This window comes from Amphiura filiformis, chromosome 10 (genome assembly GCF_039555335.1).
Source record: "Amphiura filiformis chromosome 10, Afil_fr2py, whole genome shotgun sequence".
In the NCBI taxonomy this organism is placed as follows: Eukaryota; Metazoa; Echinodermata; class Ophiuroidea; order Amphilepidida; family Amphiuridae; genus Amphiura; species Amphiura filiformis.
This window is the reverse complement of record NC_092637.1, coordinates 40,780,707-40,801,740: the sequence shown is the minus strand read 5'-3', so window position 1 is coordinate 40,801,740 and position 21,034 is coordinate 40,780,707. Positions and strand designations below refer to the sequence as shown.

Below are 21,034 nucleotides of genomic sequence, written 5' to 3'. Positions count from 1 at the left end.
GCAACCTGTTCTTTCGATCAATCAATTAACCATGTTTCTAAAATGTGAAAAGTATATAACATTTAATGACTGAAAATGGAGAAATTGTCGTTATTTTTATTATCAGAATATGATATAAATAAATATATGAAAAATTTGCTTACGTATAAACAGTTTTAAATACAAAATGACAAAGTTAAAAATGAAATTATGCATAAAAATTATTGATATAGGAAAATCTTGGTTTTCGTAGTAATTCTAGAGTTAAATCAGGTTCCATAGATCCACGTAATCGGTGCCTGCACAAAATGTTGCTTTCGTGCAAAATAGACGCCCATTTGGGCTAGTTTTTGGTGCCGTCTTGAATGGAGAATATAAATTCTGTTGCTTTTCATCGTAACCCTCGCGCCCTAAAGGTGTCAATTTTGGCAATACTGCACTTGTGAGAGGCACATGAACTGATGAACAGAACAGCTGTGTGAAAATCAGCAAACTGTGCACGAATGTAAATTGTAAGCTTACTGCCTAAAAATGTTACATTAGGCCTATCGCAATGGAATTCATCCACGTATCTAGCAGGTTTAAACTTACTTTATAAATTTAATTGATTTCAACTACCATCGGTGGTTGTTGTACTTGTGGTCTGGAGACTGGGCTTCGTATGGCTAGGTAAGCTTAAAAAAAATCAGTCATGCATATTTCATGTAAAATCATGCAATGCCAATGTTGTTATTGTATTGTTATAATGTCATGAATGTGAGCAATAATGATTGTTTGTTTAACCACACTCGGTCATGATCATGGTGGTTATATATTAAAATTACTTGAGAACTGTAGCTTCGAAAAAAATTCAATTTAATTTGCACACGGTCGATAGTTATTACGGCTACGCATTCGATGCTAGTAGAGTGCATTGCTATTGTTTTTTGGTCGGGCAGCGGTGCAATTTGTTGCACCGGAGGCTATTTATTTTGTTAATGTTGAAATTTGGATGAAAGTTATTTTGATGAGTGAATTGAGTCAACTATATCCGGGGGAGGAGCAAAATTTGCCTACTTTCTTTGGACAGTCTAAAATTTTGCTGACGTGTAAAAACTGTAATTTTAGCAACATTTTTTATGCAATCGCCTGTCGTGATCGGCTGTGTTTACTTCTGAACTTCCATTGCTTTACACGGTGTCATGCTTCACTCAGTGAATCCGACTAGATTTTGAATGCAATGGTCTCTAACCTAGAATGTGAAGCTATCGGTGAGCATGTGAGCAAATTCTTGGTTAGACTTCTCGAGCTAGTTATAAATGGCTGGTCACATGTCATAAATGTGACATGATCAAAGGGAATGAGTCGCATGTCGACCCTGGTCGAAAATGAGTTTTACATATGCTTCTAAAGAGGACATTTAGAGCTTTCAGAAACTGAAAACCCCATGTTGATTAAGGCTGGCATTTTCGGACGGGTATTCGGGTACCCGCCCGAGATTACATTACCCGGGCAGGAAATACCCTGCCTGGGTACCCAAAATTTAAAAGAAAAAAAAAAAAAAAAAAGAAAAAATTGTTTTTTATTTTTTCGGTTTTGTAGTGTCCCCGGACCTAGACCTAAACGCTAGGATCATTCATGGTTGACCTAAAAAAAAATAAAAAAATAAAAAATTTCAAGATGTTTTGAATTTTTTGAAATCATTAATAGAGTATGACATGAATACAAATTATCAATTTTCATATTAAAAATACAAAATATGAAAATTGATAATTTGTATTCATGTCATACTCTATTAATGATTTCAAAAAATTCAAAACATCTTGAAATTTTTTTTTTTTTTTTTTTTGCAATTTGGTGCCGGTTTACCCGCCGAAAAAACGCTGCCGGTACCGGGTACAAAATTACCCGAAAATGTCAGGCCTAATGTTGATATGACTTTTCTTTTTCAATTTATCAATCGCTGAAAACAATATAAAACAAAAGAATTTTGACATCTTCTTTGCCAATATCTCAAAATCAATATTAGCGACATCCGACTCATTTCCCTTGATCGTGTCACAAATAGGTTACCCAAAAACTTCAAGTTTGGTTTATTCTAAAAGTATAATACCTAGTAGGCCTATTGTAGAAAGTTTGGTGTCATTTTGTAGATAAATTATGTTCTTTTTCAAATACAAAAACTCCCAAGTCAATTGAACAACTACCGGTAGGCCTACTTTAAGATTTATTATACTCCAACAAGTAAGATTTGTCATTGTCAATGGAGGATCCGGGGCAGGGTTCGATTAATCAGACCTTCATGTTCGAGGAGCTCAATTGCACCAGAGCTCCTACAGCTCTTCTAAACAACATTTCAGGAGTATGATATACTGAGCTCCTCACTTCTTGAATCAAAAGATTGAGCACCTTAGTATTAACACAGGAGAGTGATTAACAGAGCTCCTGTAATTTTCAAAAATGAAGGCCTGCGATTTATAAAAAAAAAGTTACATGCATTCAGACATGCCAACTAGTACGGTTTCACCGTATTTTGTACGGTAAAACGTGAAAAATACGGTAGTACGGTCAACCCCCAAAAATACGGAATTCCAGAATTTTGACCGAAATAATAAAATGTTGTGTCTTAAAAAGATAAACAGCTGCAAGATTAGACTCCCGACTGAATTACTGGTATATATCATTTGACCACTTTCTTGGCCTGTTAAAGTGGTTGCCTACATCGTTATTCTCTCGACTTTCGATGATGCATGCACATTAAAAAATTATTATTTTTAAATAGACCTACAAGATGCTTTCCGAAATAATTTTCTTCTGACTTGCAGATTTTGCATGCACATTATTATTTTTTATTAACCACCTAATGCTATGTCTTCTGAAGGTATTTAGTTAACTATTTAGCTCTTTTGGTGCAAAAGCATAGGCCTATAAGAAGGTTTCCGACCATCTTTTTACTTCCGACTTTCGCACCATGCATGCACATTAAAGAAATATTTAATAGGCGTACAAGATGGTTTCTGAAATAATTTTCTTCTGGCTTGCAGATTGTTCATGCACATTAATATTTTTAGTAACTACCTTAAATGCTATGTCTTCTGAAGGTATTTAGTTAACTATTTAGCTCTATTGGTGCAAACGAATAAGCCTACAAGGTTTCCGACCTCCTTTTACGTCCGACTTTCGCACGATGCATGCACATTAAAGAAATATTTATAGGCCTACAAGAATTTTTGAAATAATGTTCTCCTGACTTGCGGATTTTTCATGCGCATTAATATTTTTTATTAAGCATCTTCATCTAACTGCTACACATGCTATGTCTTCTGGAGGTAGTTAACTATTTAGGTCAGAATAAGCCTGCAAGATGCTTTCCGACTTTGTTTTCTCAATGGTGCACTCAGTGGCACATTAATATTTGTAATATTTTTCTTTAACCATGCATAGACAACTGCTATACCCAGTACAGTCTTCTAATTGACATTGGCATTAATCCGATGTTAGGCCGGCCTACCGACTGATACTATAATGATGATGATCATGATGATGATCAATTATTTTCTGGAAAGTTTTAACAAAGCATGCTTCTAACAACATTAGAAGTAACAAAACCCAATGTTTCCAGAAATATATCAATTTGTTTGGTCTACATACTTTATCCAATTCCGTGAGGTCAAAGGTCACATAGAAGGTCAAAGGTTGACTGAGGTCACCAAATCTTTTAATAATTTATTTTCAACCGTGCATCACCTATCCAAAAATCAGCTTGATCAGTCATGTAATTAAGGAAATATGACGACTTTAAGATGGCCGCCTTATATGTAAAGTATAGCAAAGTAGCACTTTCAATGAGTGATAACTCGTAAAGGAAGCATCTTTCTGTACAGTGATTAATTACTTTGATGGAATGGTTCTTAGGTATTGCCAAATTTAATTGCAAATTTGTGAGGTGGGCCCCTGGACCCTGGCCAGGGCACAGGAAAAATATTTCCTGTCTGGGAACTTAAACTATGTTGCTTTAAATTTTCTGTGAAATTCGCGAGCACCTTGTCGCTCGCTCTTAATGGTTGGGGTCCAGGGGCTCAAAAAGCCTAACAAGCTCATGGATTTTAGACTTTTTAGACCATTCTGAGGCTCTAATTCAGGCATGAGAGTGGGCTTTGATAAAAAAAAACCTCTGAAATATTATCCATGTGGGTCGAGGAGGCAGTGCTCCTGCGGGGGTCGAGGCCGCAGGGTTCGAGCGCAAGCGATTTTAGCAGATTTAGGATTTAGTACCCCAAAAGAGGCCATTTGTGACATAAAAAATGCATATATATCTATGTTAAAGTAATTCTTGGCCTGTTTCAGACGTTTTTGAAAAAAATGCTTCCTTCATCCTAAAAAAGTGGTTTTAAATGTTCAGTTTCCTATACTTTTGTACATGAGAGGCATTCTTCAAAGTTTTTTCTTTGCCTAATAACATGGCCTACATGGCTGAAATTGATATATATAATGCACAATATTAAAATGATGATTCATAAAATTGTTGACACCCACCTCTTCGGGTATGTGGGAGGGGGCCCCCATGCAGGGGGGGTACTAATGTGCATGAAGAATGCATTGTATGATAAGAGTAATGTGTAAAATACGCTACATTTTATGCTCTACAATACAACAATGAACAAGAGTTGAGTGTTGGACTTCCTCATTTTCAGAATTATCTTGTGGGATCCATCATGTTCATTTCCGAGATGGTCAAGTAATTATAGCATAAATTTTAATAACATGTTTTTCCTGGCCTTACACAAACTCTAACCTATCTCACAAACCTTACTATAAATATACAAACCCAACCAAGCCTAACACCCTTGCCCAACCCCCAAAAGAGAATTAGGGGTGAAATTGATTTCACCCCAAAATCGGACCTAGATGTATATGGTCATTTTCACAGTAAAGGGTGTAACTTTTGATTTTTAGGGTCAACATTTCAAACCACTTAAATATGTTTCTGTTTACTGTAATCATGCATAGAAGCAACTTAAATTCCAGTAAAATAGTGTTTCAAGGCTTAAACCTTTTGATTTCTGATAAAAAATTTGACATTTCCATAACATTTTGGTTAAAAAAAAAAAAAAAATGTATTTTACATAAGCTCAGAAAATTATGACATGAAAGCTGGAATACATGTGAAATCCCATTCCAAAGTAAGTCAACAGATATAAGTTAAATTTTATACCATGTTTTGCTATGTTTGTAATTGCAATTTTGAAAATTTTTAACATCAAGGGTCATTTGCAATGGAAATTTCCCAACCTTAAACATATTTTTTAAGTTTTAATTGGGTTCCTAAAATAATTTAAATGTCTAACTTCATGTACAAATACTACTTGATGAAAGGAACCTCCCAGCCAAGTTTCACAGAAATTGGAGTTATTTTTTAGAATTGGCAATTCAAGCGATTTGTGTTTCGGAGGCTTCAGTTAACAACACAGGTGATCATAAAAGTAACATATTTGGCTAACTACTACAAGTTGACATGAAAAAATAGGTAAAAAATATCACAATTACCAATTTTCATGCTTTGCTTCTAAGTATTGAATTTCAGTTGTGACAAAAATTAAATTATCACAGCAAGTCATTTTTTTTGTTTCGGAGGCTTCATGTTTACAATGGTTAAACATGGCAGAAGTAGTTTTTTGAAAACAACACTGTTGGGATCATCTAAGCTGTTATTTTCTTGTGTGTATTGAATCAATGATTCTATGCGGCAGATATTGCAGATTTATAACATGATAATTTTTTCACCCATTTGTTAAGTATGGTGTTATTTGCATGTGAAGCCTCCAAACGGGCTTTCTTGGATATCAGTATATTTTTCAAGCATTAACCATAATATCAATTTTTTTTAATTTATGACATTCTGCACATATCATGCAACAATTACAATGCAGATATCAATATGGAACATACCAATTTAGATATGCATAGATGATAATTAAGTTTACTGTTGTTTCGGAGGCTTCATTTGTTTCGGAGGCTTCAATTGTTAACGGAAAGTTTGTATTGGGTCCCATTTTCAAACGGTGATATATATCTCCATGATTTAAAAACAAGTGACTTGAGGATCTACTTTGCTACATTTTGATAAATAGATTGGATGAGCTCTTTTATTTATATTTGCCCAAGCTTGCTGAACAGTTTGTTTCGGAGGCGTCAAAAAAGTTAACGGAAAATCGGCTCTTTGAAGTCAAGATTTTATAAAAATTTTAAAAGCTTGCAAATCAACTAATTTTTGTTACCCATTTCAAGTTAAGATATCAACTGTTATGAATCAAGAAGAAGTGAAGAAATAACCAAGAATTATGAACCAAAGCTATACCCACAAAATTTGTTAACAATTGTTAACGGAAAATGAAGCCTCGAAGCGACAAATATCAAGTCCGGTTCTCAAAAATACAGGGCTGTTCACAATTAAATCTAATGTGGCAGTGTTTACTGAACATATGACCGTACTTTCAGGATAAGAAAAATTATCCATGAACTAACTGAAGAAAACACAGGGTTTTACAAAAATGTTACTGTTTTTTACAGTTTTTCAAAATGGCAATATTAGGTACATTTAAGCCTGCTAAAACTGAACGCAGTCACTCCCGAAGATGATTATGCTACCCAAGGTAGCTGCTAACTAGATGACTTATGTGGCCAAAAATCATGGAATTCTGTGGCTTTATTAAAAAACTACGGATCAAAATGTTAAAAATCCAAAGTTACACCCTTTACCGTGAAAATGACCATATAGCATGTCTAATTATTAGTATTATTAAATGCCTGAATATATGAAGTTTCAATTACTTTATTTAGCCTCATCTCATCAAATTAGCTATTTTTATGGCTTATTATATTTATAGGAAGGAGAAACCTTTCACATAATTTTGGAAATTAAAAAAAAAATCTAAAATTCTGAAAATACAAAAAAAAATATATTTAAGTGCAGAAGCTTTTTTCTTCTGGGTAAGAATTTTTTTCTTGCATGCAACATCCTTTTTCTTGCAGGTTAGAAATTTGATAAATAGGTCCATGCATGCATTTTGTATATGATGACCTATTTATCAAATTTCTACCCTGCAATAAAAAAGCTGTTGCATGTAAGAAAAAAGTTCTTACCCAGAAGAAAAAAGCTTTTGCACTTAAATGTATTTTTTTTGTATTTCCAAAATTTTAGATTTTTTTTCAAATTTCCAAAATTATGTGAAAGGTTTGTCTTTTATTTTGTTAGCAATAAAAATAACAATTTCCATGAAAATTGAAATGAGGCAAATTTAAAGTAATTAAAACGTTATAAACTAAACACATTCATGCAATACATTTAATACTATAGGTCAGGTTTTCTGTCATTTTCAGGTGAAATCAATTTCTACCCTAATTCCCTTTTGAGGGGTACATTTTTGATAGGGCAAGGGTTTGGGTTATGTTAAAGGTTAGTTGGGGTTGGGTGGTTTGAATACATGCAGTAAGGTTTGTGGGTGGGTAGGAAAACATTTCAAAAAAACTTTGAAAAAAAAAAAAAAAAAAAAAATTGATTTTTTTTTTTTTTTTTTTTTTTTCAATTTTTTTTCTGTGACCTCAATTTTTTTTTTCTGGGAACGGCGCGGCCTGACCCTGGCTGTTACATGCTCGGTCGCACAAGTGCTCCCTCGCAATTATGTGTTCTACTTTTGGGGTTTCTGGGGTTGGCAGGTATGCAAAGGTACATATTTATAAAATACGGTTTTTGGGTGCAAAATACGGATTTTTGTTCTTCTGAGTACGGAAATCTGGATTTCAAAGTTGGCATGTCTGTGCATTGGTGCATGTGGAACAGAAAACCTACATGCACCAGCAAAAAGTTGTATGCAACCCTGCTTGCACTGAATGCATGGCATTATTGCCATTGCCGGCAGAGTTTCACGCTGGGTTTCACCAGTGCCAGCCTCGCTAGCCGGTTGTTCAACTTGTTCATCCACAGAATTTTCCACCCTAGTACTAGGCGGTTGCATAGAATGAAAGCAATGTTTGCTTTTGAGTTGGTATTGGGTTTTTTTGGCGGCATTTGATTCAATAATCAAACTCCAGGGACAAAACTTCTATGAGTCAGAAAGCAAATTGCGAGAGCAATCTGCGTCAGTGACTGCTCATCTCACCACACCTCGCCACCATCATAGAGTACTGACCCTATAGTCGTATCTTTTCCATTTCAGATCTTACATGTATAGGGAATATCATCCTCCCCTCGTCATATAGTACTGACCGTATATCAAGGGTGAAAATAAGAAATGATGAACCAGGGGCTCCTTTTTACACAAAATAGCCCCTGGTTGACTTCATTCAACATGGAACCAGGGGCCACTTTTAATCAACAAGGGGCCAATATTTGTTCTGAATAAGTTTATCATGCATTAATGGCTATGGAATTGAATTTTTGGGTGTAGTGACCAGGGGCCAGTTTCTGAAGAAAAGTGTCCCCTGGTCAGCTTAAATTTAGATGGGACCAGGGGACATCTCAGGGTTTTGGGGAGCTAAACGGCTCATGTCTCCCACTTATTTTCACCCTTGCCGTATATTTTTTTCATTGCAGATGGGGCATATGTTGCCATTATCTCCCAGCAGTATGGCATATCCGCATCAGTGGTTGCGCACCACGTTTCACCTGTCTCCTTCTAGCTGTGGCCATCGTGACATTAATCGTTGTCATTATAATTCGTACAAACTCGGCCACCAAGTACGATTCGTACAAAGAATATGTGAACAAATACGAACACATGCAATCGACCAATACAGGTGACCCCAACTTATATTATGGGATCGTGGTAGATGCTGGGAGTAGTGGTACGAGGGTGTTTGTTTATTTCTGGCCGAAGCATTCGGGTGGATCAAATGAACTGTTGCATATTCAGCAGATGAGGGATAATGAAAGGAATCCAGTCGTCAAGAAAATTAAACCAGGTGGGTGAAACATACATGTATATATATTTGTAAATAAATAAATACAAATAAATAAATAAATTTTAGATTTATATAGCACATTTTTCCAGAGGATTCAAAGATTTAAAATGCCACTGGTGTATCCTCAGAATCTAGGCTGGTTGCAGACGAACCCGGTGCAAACCTATCCACACGTTGTACATTGTAACATCCACCAATTATCTGTGCAGCGCTGAAAATTCCATTTTGATTACCAAACAATTAGGGCTCAAATTATACTTCTGTCAAAAGTGCGCTTGGTTCAAATATTTAGTGAAGAAAAAATGTTAGAAAACTAGAGAATAACTTATGAATATTGAAATAGGGGATCATCATGAAATCACTGTTGTTATTTGTGTTTACTGCCTCATTCATGGGCTTAAAGATTTAGCTTTATCGAGGGAATCCGTCTGTACAAGAAGATACGGATTTGATACAAAACAAAATGCACCCACTCATGCTGCATGCTGGGATATTTCTGATATCTTCTTGTGGTTTGAGCTGCATACTGCATGGAGCGACATATTTTATTGTTTTAAAACTATTTAATTTGTTTTTTCCAGGTATAACTAGTCTTGCTGACAATCCTTCCCAAGCAGTGAGTTACATAAGCCCACTCTTAGACTTCGCCGCAGAACACATTCCATTCAAGAAACATCCAGAGACTCCACTCTATATTCTGGCCACAGCTGGAATGAGAATGCTCCCACAGAGGTTAGTATACTAAACAAGATAAATAAGGCCTAAAAAATTGTTTGATTGGCGTAACCCAATTTTGCCAAATAAGAAAGCCATCGCTCATGTTGTTGGGGATATATGCATCCTGCACAAGAACAAATAAACATAATGGGGCACAAGAACAAATAAACACAATGGGGAACAATTGAAAATAACCAATTTGGGCCTTTAAAACCTTAAAATACTGGAGCTTCCTGGAGTGTTGCCCCCGGACCCCCAATAAAGCTTCACCACTGCACCTTACTTACCCACTATGTGCATGCGCTAACTCGCAAACTCCCTTGACATCATTGGCATTTCATGATCACTAAAATTTTCTAGTTAGCGGTTAGCACTTCAAATAAACTAGTTGAGAAGGTCTGCTGTTACATGGTGATCTAAGATATCCTAACAATAGTTTTGCTGTAAGTTCGCTCGCTGCTTGTGCTATTCGAGGGGTGTCGCAACTTGCGAGCGGGGCTAATTCTAATTCACAAAAACTGATCCTGATGAGATATGTTTGTAATTCTTCATTATCTTTGCAGTAAACAAGATGCTATATCATTAGAGTTAAGGACAGGGATTTCCGTTCAGTACCATTTCTTCTTTTCTGATACGTTATGCTTTGCTTTGTTTATTTTTGAATGTGGAAACACACTTGTGGTCCTGATGTGACATGCTTGTATATTTTCCTTATCTTCACAGTAAACAAGATGCAATCCTATTAGAGTTAAGGACAGGGATTCCTGTTCAGTATGATTTCTTGTTTTCCGATACTCATGTTGAGGTGATTAGTGGGAAACAAGAAGGAGTCTATGCTTGGATTGGCATCAACTATGTATTGGGGAGATTCAACCATGCGGAAAATAGTAAGTACAGCATTCTTGTCTGTCATTACATAGAATCGGGGCTCCTGCATACCTTAGTAATAGTCAGCATAATAACCCGCATCATACATGATTATGCTTTTATCTTCACTTGGTCCTGCCAAGACTTGAACCAATGATCTCATGGTTATTAGAAGGTGAACGCACCAGTGCATAGATCAAAAGAGGACTTTTCCATCTGGTCTATAACACAAATAGCTATTCTCTTGGTCTGTGCCAGGTAACATCCATTCATGCATTGGAGTGAAAACAACTTATCGCATATTTTTATTAGCAGAGAGTCGAACCTGGCACAATAGTGTGATAGCTTGTGATACACTCCAGAGTTCAGTGAATGCGAATATTGTTTTCACACCAGTGCTATTGTCAGCCGGTTCATGCCCGGATGCCCGACCGACAGAATACCTCAGTAAATAAAGACAACATTTGGTCAGGGTTGTAGCTACGGTGGGCAGCAGTGGACGGTGGAACTCACCACACACTTCTGGAGCCCACCACTGAAGGTTCATTTTGATGCTAGAGTCCACTACTCAAACAAACAAAAAATACCAAATTTATCCTTTATTGCTAAATCAAGCAAATTTGCTGCCCGGTACTCAATTTTGGCTAACTACAACCATGCAATTGGTGTATTCTTACAATCATTTATCAACATTTAAAAACAAACTAAAATTACTAACATCCATACACAGGTGATCCCATGATTGAAGTAGAGGTCAAAGATGAGAAGAAAACAACGGTCACAATGCTTCGTAAACGCACCGTCGGGATACTGGATATGGGTGGTGGCTCAGCACAGATTGCATTTGAGGTCCCACGTCATGTGGAAGCAGATTTCACTGGAGTGCAGGTATGTTGGAAACATTTTGCTTTATCAATTTTCAACTTCAGTCATTTTACATATATATGTGACCTGCTACCACAAAATCGGCGTAAAGTCGCCGCGACTTTATACTCATTTTGTTGAGTTGGTAGTTTTGATATATTTGGTCTGACTAAGTTGATGTTCTTTGTTTTCCGCCACCTGTACAAATCAGTAGTATTATCCTTCGTGAATGGTCCATTGTGCCCCCATTCACAGACATACTTTTTGGCTTTAACAGGTGAGTGAACACCAATGCAGTAGCCAGGGCATTTTGAGTGACTAACACCTTGCGACTTTACGCTGATTTCGTGGTAGCAGGTCACATATTATAATTTGTATATATTTAAAGGAGGATTTTGTGATCCTAGCATCCTATTTTTATGACATTTTTTCAGTAGATATTTGAGTTGATTCTGATTTTGCGTTTGCGAGTTATGCATGATTATGTGTATTACACTTCTCCATAGCCCACTGTTGTAATTTTGATGATAGTTTTTGCTAAACGAATTTATCTGCAAGAAATTTTTTGTACATAAACATTATGTAGCTAGAGGTTTCCAGTGGTATAAAAATCTCAACTTTTTTTGAAAAAAGTGGGGGATGAGGCTGTGGATCACGAAATGCCCTTTTAATTTCCAAGCATTAAAATCCAAAATTGAGATTTTGTCAACAAATAATGTTCCTGGAGTAATAGGGTTAGTGCTCCAGGATTTAGGGTTTTCTAGGGTTAGGGTTGTTCTCTAGGAGCACTATATGTTGACTATGTCTCAATGGTGCGGGTTAAAGTTCTGCATACTATCCACAGAAATCCATAATAATTCATTTTTCTTGCTGTGTGTTTACAGGGAGAACAGGCCAAAAGTCTAATGGCAGAGTTCAACCTGGGTTGTGATGTTCATGATTATGACCACGACTACAGAGTGTATGTGACAACATTCCTGGGGTATGGAGCCAATGTGGCTAGAGCAAGATATGAGAAGATGCTCATTAATGCAACGGTATCAAATAGTAGGAGGTAGGTGCTGCTTGACTTTCCTAGACTCACTTGGACCTTTCTGGACTAAAAATGTGTAGTTTCTGGATTGGCTGGTGAAGTGAATTGAGAGTACCGTATTCATTCCAATAAGCGCCCAGGGCGCTTAACAAAGTCATTTTGCATGGGCGCTTATTTTTTACCTTGTTTACCTAATTTTTTTTGTAAGGGGTGTTTATTAGAGACAAATTGATGTAGGCTATAAAAGGGTCCGGAGACGTTCTTTTCTGATGCAGAAAATGTATTGCAAGTTTACACAGAACTTGTAGTCCTCCAGCTATTTCACTGTATCAATGTCTATCTGTCACTTCAACATTAATGGTACCCTTCAGCAAATTGAAAATACCCTGGGTGGGCGCTTATTGGGGAATGGGCGCTTATTGGAACGAATACGGTACATTATAATCTTTTGCTTGCGATGAGCATTACTGTCTTTGTGAGTGACTTTCGGGGATATATTTGTACAAGAGTGCTTTTTTTTTTCCATACCTTTATTTTCAAGAGATGTCCTTTATATTTCCATCACTTGACATGTTTTGCAATGGGTAAAAGTGCTCTTTTCATACCAAAAAATGTCAATTTATAGACAGTATGTGCCTGGACCAGGGGTGCCTGGGATATGGAGCAAAAAAATATAAGAAAATGTTCATTATGCAACAATATCAAACAGTACAATAGGTATTTTAATACCTATTGTACCTCATTAAAAAGGTTAATACTAAAAGAGATAGCTACCTAGAATTTCATGGACCTCTCTGAAGAAAATGGGTACTTTTTAAAATCGGTAACATTTTGAGTTTGTAATGTTTTTGTAGATATTTGCAGAAATGGCCTTTAGAATGGCCTTTTATGCACCAACTCACAACCTCCCCAGGGCCGTATCGTGTCGCAAGTTACACTGAAAATGTTTCTGTTACGATACAGGTGGGGATGTTTGCTGTACAACTTTTTAACAATAAGCATTCTCTGTACACATAAATGCTCCTATTATTAAAGTTGGGTAACCTGATTGACAACCTCATCCCCTCACTTTACCCCATCAAAATGCTGATTTTGGTATCAGGTAAAAGCTCATATTTTTCTCATTAACATGCTGAAATTAGGTGTTCCAAATTGGTATATTTCCGGAGAAATCATCAAAAAACTGTTGAATTAGTCTTAAATATGGTATACCATATTTTAGACTAATTCAACAGTTTTTGATCATATCTTCGGAAATACACCGATTTGGAACTCTTAATTTCAATATGTTAATGAGAAAAATATGATCTCTCATTTGATATCAATTTATTACATGATCATGATGATTATCATCAATAAAAACACTGTAGACTACCAAAATCACACTGTATAATATGTCAGTAATTCCATAAGGAATTAGTCACATTTACAAGGAACATTTACATGTTCTTTTTGCATGAATGTTTGAAATGGACGACATTTTATGTTATAGGTAAGTTTTAAAGAATTCGATTTTCCAAATATATCAGGTCACCTTCCTTTAAATAGCATTGGGCTATTCCAGTTGAAATCCTTACACCCCCTTATGACATGACCTTAATCTTCCACACATGGAATGTGAATTTCAAATAAGGTTACCTGAATGAGTGACTCCATTTGAAATCTCAGCCCCCTGGTGTGGGTGATTAAGGTCACAACTTCCATACAGGGGAGTTTGCTCATTACACTTCATCTTCAAAACTAGAGTGCAATTTGGCCAAAAAAGCGCAATGATTTATAGTGTGCTACGCACAGGCACAATGCCTAGACGTTGATCCACAAGCCGCAGCAAACTTCACAGGTTGTCGCTGCCTACTACGGACCCACATCACACAGTGTCGACACGCTGTATTATAAATATAAACTTAATACTCCGTTGGTGAGCGACGGGTGATTGGTATTTCACCGAACGCAAGAAAAGGAGTCCTATCTGATTGGCTAGAAATCGATCGCTAGATCGCTCAGTGGTGAAGTACAAACTCAAAATGGAGAGATGTATTCAATTCGATTGAAATCAATATTCTATTATTTACGCAGATAAAGAAAGTGGCACAGTGTGTCGATATATGTACATTGTATTATAGACTTGTGATTTAATATTCTATACAGCACCTTTATATAATTGTAATTCTCAAACAGTTGAATATATCATAATTTTGATGAACGATTTAAAAATCGTTATGGATAAAATGCAGTAAAATATATCCGCAGCAAACAGCAATCGCCGCTAATTAGTGTATTGCATTTCCAGTTAGTGTATTGGAAACAAAACAAAATTTTGTTCTTGTAATGGCAATATCATATGGGGTACTGATCATGTGCAAATCGTAAAAAACGTAGGATAGAAACTCTGTGGCAGGCTCTGTGGTATCTCATATCGTGTAAATGGTATGCTTAGCCTGAGCCGCTCGGCCTATCTCGAACAAAATCGCCATGCGTAGCTGTTGAAAAACGAGAGGATTCGCCGTACTATCACGGCAATTTTTGACACGAAGATATAGGGATGATGACGCTGTGCATCATTCCATAAACCAACACAAGTTTTTGAGATCTACACTTACATCTCATGATTCTCATTGTATGAATATTGAATAATACGTTGTATCTTTCTCTTTATTTCCAGCAATTATAACACAGCAGGTACAAGTCAAGAGTCTCCCATTCTGGACCCCTGCCTGTCATTAAACATGGAAGACACCATTGACTATCAGGGTACGATAAAATACTTTAAAGGTACAGGGATTTCAAGTCATGTCAAGCCACCGTCCAGCCCCTGCTGAACCTGACAGTACCCTGCCAAAGCCCACCATGTTCATTTAACGGGGTGTTTCAGCCGGAGATAGAATTTGGGAATAGTGAGTTTTACGGATTCAGCGAGTATTGGTACTGTATGGAGGATATATTGCGTATGGGAGGAACATACGATCATGATGCATTCCAAAAAGAAGCCAAAGTAAGTGGAATGACGGCAAAACTGATAAAATATCATCATAGTTACTGGTTTCGTAAACCAGTGGTTTCGTCCTGGGCTCAATTCCCGGGCGGGATCACTTTTCCTATTTCCTCCTTTAATCATGGCTCGTCGGCGAAACTGATAAAATATCATCATATTCTCATTTTTGCTGATGAAAGATGGAGAGCCATCTGAAAGCTCCGAGGAAGATGTTATGTCCTGGTGTTGGCGGTTAATGTAATTTTATCCGATTTATGGTAATTGGGTGCAGATTAATCTGTTTGATTAAGGATTGGCACTCCAAATAAATGCGGGATCGCATGGATCCCGCCATTCAAGGTATTGTATTGGCACAATGAGAGAGAGAGGATGAGAAAAGTTGAAATAAATCCTTTTAAATCAAGATCAAGACGTTCTACGATTCCTTCTTGTGGCTGAATCAATCCATATTTTTAGCAAGATTCCAGCTGATATCTCCACAGTAGGAATAACTTTATTGTGCTTGGATCAACAGTTTTAAACTTTAATCAATAACCCCTGTTGTAGTATTTCTTGTAATTTTGTTGAACAATACAATGCCTTGACAATATCATGGCATGTATTACAAAAGATAGGACAATCCCAACAACCTCTGAGCTATATCTCGGTTATGAACGGTGTTTTTCTTTTCTTGAATTCAGGATTACTGTACAACAAGGTGGTCCACATCACAACAGCACTATAAAAATGGACTTTATTCCAAAGCTGATGAGCATAGATTAAAGTAAGTAAATGACAACCTTATATTACTGGTCACCAGGCATGTATAAACCAGCCTTGGCGTGCCGTTAACCCCATGAGAACTACCTGCCGATTGGCCAAAATGAATATTATGTCCAATTTTGAATCAATCAAGGATTGTATTAATAAGATCATCTGCAAATGCAAGTTAGATCATACAATGTAAATAGTTTAAAGCCTAGTTATAATTGGCAATTGAAATAAGCATCAAGTTATCAACCAATCAGAAATATTGTTAGATGACCAGTAGTGTCCAGGGGGTTATCTGTCCCGGTTAGAGCAAAAGAAGAAGAAAGGGGTGGTTTAACTCTATTTTAATTTTTTCCCTCGGGTCATGCTCCTATTTGTTACTATACATTTTTCGTACTGAAATGGGTAATAATAATATCACGTACCTTGTTATGTCCTACCCCACTATTTTGGGAGAAAAATCCAAAAAGTCTTGAAGATCGGTGTGTAATCTCTCCCCCAAATTGGGATCCAAACGCTGCAAGTTTTGTTGTAATTTATCTTGACCAAATGCAGAGCAGAAATGAAATAATTAAAGACATATGTGTCGGGGTGCAGAGGCTATACTTTGCTGAATTAATTGGGTTTTTTTTCTACAGTCTGGAGATTTCAATCCAAATATTACAATACCTAGTAAAATAAATCTATAAATAAACAATGATGCATTAAGTATTTTATCACAAAATTCAATGGGCGACGAGCACTCGACAGTTCAAAATTATAAAGGTATTGGGTCTTGGTACCCCAATTGCTATCATGATGGACCTAATGCCAAGTTCAAGGGATCTCTGGCTTGAAAATGGATACTGCAGGGTCAGGAAAGTTTTTATGGGGCCACAATTGGGGGTACAAAATGATGGGGATGCTCTGGGCTCAGGACATTGGCTGTCGGGTTAATCAGAATGTGTAAGTGTAAGACTATTCCGCCATTCATGTGCCTGCCAAACTATGGTTATTCCTTCATGTAATTTTACACAAAATTAGGTTTAGGATAAGGGTTAGGATTAGCTTACACAAAATAATTACATGAAGGATTGACCCAAACTCTGTTTGTTAGTCATTTCCCTGTAATGTATTGTATGTAGAGATAGTGGGATAAGTGTTACACATGCAAGAGGCCCCTCATTGCGCCCTCTTTTTCTCCTATTTCTGAAAAGTTGATCAAATGTATTTTGGTATGTAAACAAACCTTCAAAAGTTAGCTTTAATAAAATAAAACAATGATTTCAATCGGCTCACAATTTTTGAAGATATGCCCTCTTTAAGAAATGTACCCGTTTTTCACTCTGTCCACGGATGAGGTTTGGCTACATCAAAGATTTAAACGAAACACACGGTTAATGACATGGATAGATAATAGCATTAGGCTCGGGAAAGCATTCACTATAAGCGAGGATCACCAGCTAGCTTCAAACATCTTCGCAACCCAGTATTACTGCTGCATTCGCAAGTATCCGGTAGCACAAGAATGGTAATGCAACGCAATTAATGCAATGAGAACTAGCGCTGAAACCTGTATTCGTCACGGAGGCAACCAGGTAGAGTGCAGAGCAGCACAGTAAACTCACTTCAAAAGAACCAAAGATAAACTAAACAGCCCTTTTCAGTGCTACCTTTTATTCCAAAAAGAGAAATGGCTTATGTTGTCAATAAAAAGAAAGCAAGAAACAATAAAGTAAGATACATAATAAAACAAAAAGGCATAAAATCACCGAGAAAAACATAAGTAATTGCAAGTATAGCAAAAGAAGTCCCATCCCACATCAGTTTTGCCCAAATTAATGACTCTTAACAAAATGCATAACCCATAAGCCCACCGGTAAAGCCCATTCCCTAAAATAAAGTTGTTATTTTATAAAGTTACCATCGAGGAATGTTTTATATTCATGCATGGTATATGCACTTTTCAATCTTTGAAGTAGCCAAACCTCCCCCGTGGAAAAAGGATACATTTCTTTAAAAGGGCATATCTTCAAAAGTTATGAGCCGATTGAAATAATTGTTTCGGTTTATTAAAGCTAACGATTTAAGATTCCTTTAAATACCAAAATACATTTGATCAACTTTTCAGAAATAGGAGAAAAAGAGGGAGCAATGAGGGGCCTCCTTTTTTTGGGACACCCTGTATTCTTCTTTAACCCTAACCGAACCCGCGGGTTTTTTTTAACAGTAGTTTAAATAGTGAACTTTAGTGAGACTTGGGTTGGTTAGGGTTAATCCACAAACATGATGATTTACTATAACTTCACAAGCTTTATAAATACAAATAATCTGCTTCTGTTCATTCCTACTGCAGATATCAATGCTTCAAGTCTGCCTGGATTACCACAGTACTCCATGAAGGCTATAGGTTCCCTAGAGATTATGAGCATCTAAGAACAGTTAGTCTGATACATGATAAAGAAGTCCAATGGACACTTGGTGCAATACTACATAGGACTAGGTTTCTACCTTTAAGGTGAGTTTGTTTGTTTGGAGGTCCAGGGGACATAAGGGCAGTAGTACATATAATGAAAGACAGATATAAAAAGACTTCATCGCATCTGACGTCACGGTCAATCAAATTCCCTATGATCCTTGATTGGTTAATATATATATAGCGCGTAAAAAGGAAGGCCGATTTATCTGGTGCTGATCGGAGAAAAGGAATAGCAGAAAATGACGAAAGCAACTTTTCTAGGCATTGTTGACATGGTACCTTCAGGAAAGAAAGTTTCCTACTATATAGACCTAACTTTTGAGATGGTTTGTATGTTTGGAGGTGCAAAATTAACAACAAGGTGCCCGCTTACACAGACGCGTTCAGTAGGTCATCATCATAACATTTGTATTTCAAACCCTGATCGAGTTTGATGACGTCAGATGCGATTAAGTCTTTTTATCTCTGTCGTTCATTATAGGTAAAGGTTTTAGTTCCTGTATATTGTGAAATGGTTTATGGGGTGATTTTTTGATGCTAGTAATTAATGTCATGGCATTGACAAACATGTTTTTCCTCAAGTTTGATAGATCATTTGGCTGGATAACAGACAGATTTGCATGAGACCCAGATATAATAAAGGAGCTTGGATATATTTGATTTATTCTTCCATTTAATTTTTTGTGACACTTCATTCTGGATTTACTCTAAAACCTTGTTCTTACCGAAAGCCATAAGCTTATTCACCCAGGTAACAGCTAGAGACGTCAGTATAAAAGAACTTCTTGAATTGTATTTCTTTTGAACAGGGAAATCCAACAGGGCATCTTCCAGAAGTCATACCGCCCTCCTTGGTTGCGTGCCTCCATGGTGTCCACAGAATATATTTTGGTGGTGTGCTTCATAACGGTTGGCATATTTATCTTCCTATACGTACGATGGCTGCGACGGATGACTCACCGACCACCAGATCTGCGCTTACCTCGTGTGGCAACGATGGCGTACTTCATGACAGACGAAGATCAAATCCAGGAAGGTATCAGGGAAACCAGTGCTTTATATTTGAGTTAACTCCCCACGGACACTACAGCCTTGCTTAATAGATGAGTTGATTTGTGACATCATTGCCAGGCAGTATGTCAGCAATTTCCATTGTTCCTTGGCCGGCAGTATGCACGCGCATCATATTTTGTTCAGGACCTGTGCTTTTAAAACTCCCGCCACATCACACAATAAGACTGTTGAACTGTGTAGTGGTTGTATGCAGTTCGTTCAAGCATATCGTAGACCAGTCCCTTGCTTTTGTCAATAACCATTGAAGTCAACTCATCTATACAGAGCCCTGATTGGTTATTTATATGATATAATCATCAGAGTAATCAACATAGAGCTTTTAGATCTTCAACCCTAGTGAAAAGGTTGATATTGGGATGTGCAGCTGATTTGGAGTACATTTTCAAGCTCTTAGGGAGCTATCATTTTCTTCGGAAGAGGGTCCCAAATATACGGGGGGAGGGGAGGTCATAAATTTTTGGAAAGAAAAATAGGGGGGGTCATAAAATTGTTGATGACCAAATGAAGGGAGTCACAAGATGACCACATGTAGTGTGTTTATTATATTCAAAAAGAGTGATTTCAATACAATTTTAGCCTGTTTAGGGGGTTTGGTGTATCGGTGGTGGGGGGGTCATAAAATATTTGTTGCCAAAATAGGGGGGTTGCAATTTATTTTATTGACGCCGACTTTTGGAAAAATTTGGGACCACCCCGGTCTAAAGAAAATAATAGTCCCCTTAGGGTTTTTTAGGCCCAAAATAATTTGGTAACTTCCATTTGAAATACTCTGATTGTGAAGATATAGGTAAAGCCATATAACAGAGCATGTGTGGGTTTCAAAATAATTAACCCTGGCTAATTACATTGGTGGAAGACTTCAGGCCTTGCCGTCTATATTTTAGATCTAGGTGAGTGGTCAAGTAGTCGAATCACTCTCGGAGCTGAATCACTCTCTAGTATGTAGTGGTCATTTCACTCTCTAGGTCTAAAAGATAATTCATACCAATATGAAACAAGCACCGTTGACACTCACTCTTTCGTTTTCAGAAATAAAGGCAAAGTTATTACGATAAATCGAATACATTGAAAGTGCTGAAACTTTAAGGGGGTACTACACTCCTGCCCAATTTTGTGCTTATTTTTGTATTTTTCTCAAAATTATAGTGCATTGGTGACAAGTAAGATATGTATATTATAGGGGCAAGGACTACAACTACTGCACTGGGAATTTTATTTCAGCACAGACAACAGTTGCGGAGTTACAGTCAAAAATGAGGGAAAACCAATATTTGATCAATAAATCAGTAACTACTTGCCTTGAGTTGCCGAATTTTTGAGAAAAATGCAAAAATATGCACAAAATTGGCCAGGGGTGTAG

At 36.9% G+C, this 21,034-nt stretch overlaps 1 protein-coding gene across 1 annotated transcript; it reads left to right on the top strand.

Annotated features, from left to right (window-relative positions):
- Positions 1-446: 446 nt before the first annotated feature.
- LOC140162860 (ectonucleoside triphosphate diphosphohydrolase 4-like) lies at positions 447-20,577 on the top strand. Its single transcript, XM_072186166.1, is given in 11 exon segments — positions 447-648; positions 8,552-8,919; positions 9,501-9,651; positions 10,360-10,523; positions 11,234-11,391; positions 12,252-12,421; positions 15,063-15,175; positions 15,178-15,392; positions 16,073-16,155; positions 18,478-18,639; positions 19,410-20,577. Coding segments are annotated over 11 exon segments (1,854 nt in total). The 5' UTR covers positions 447-640; the 3' UTR covers positions 19,672-20,577.
- Positions 20,578-21,034: the final 457 nt, after the last annotated feature.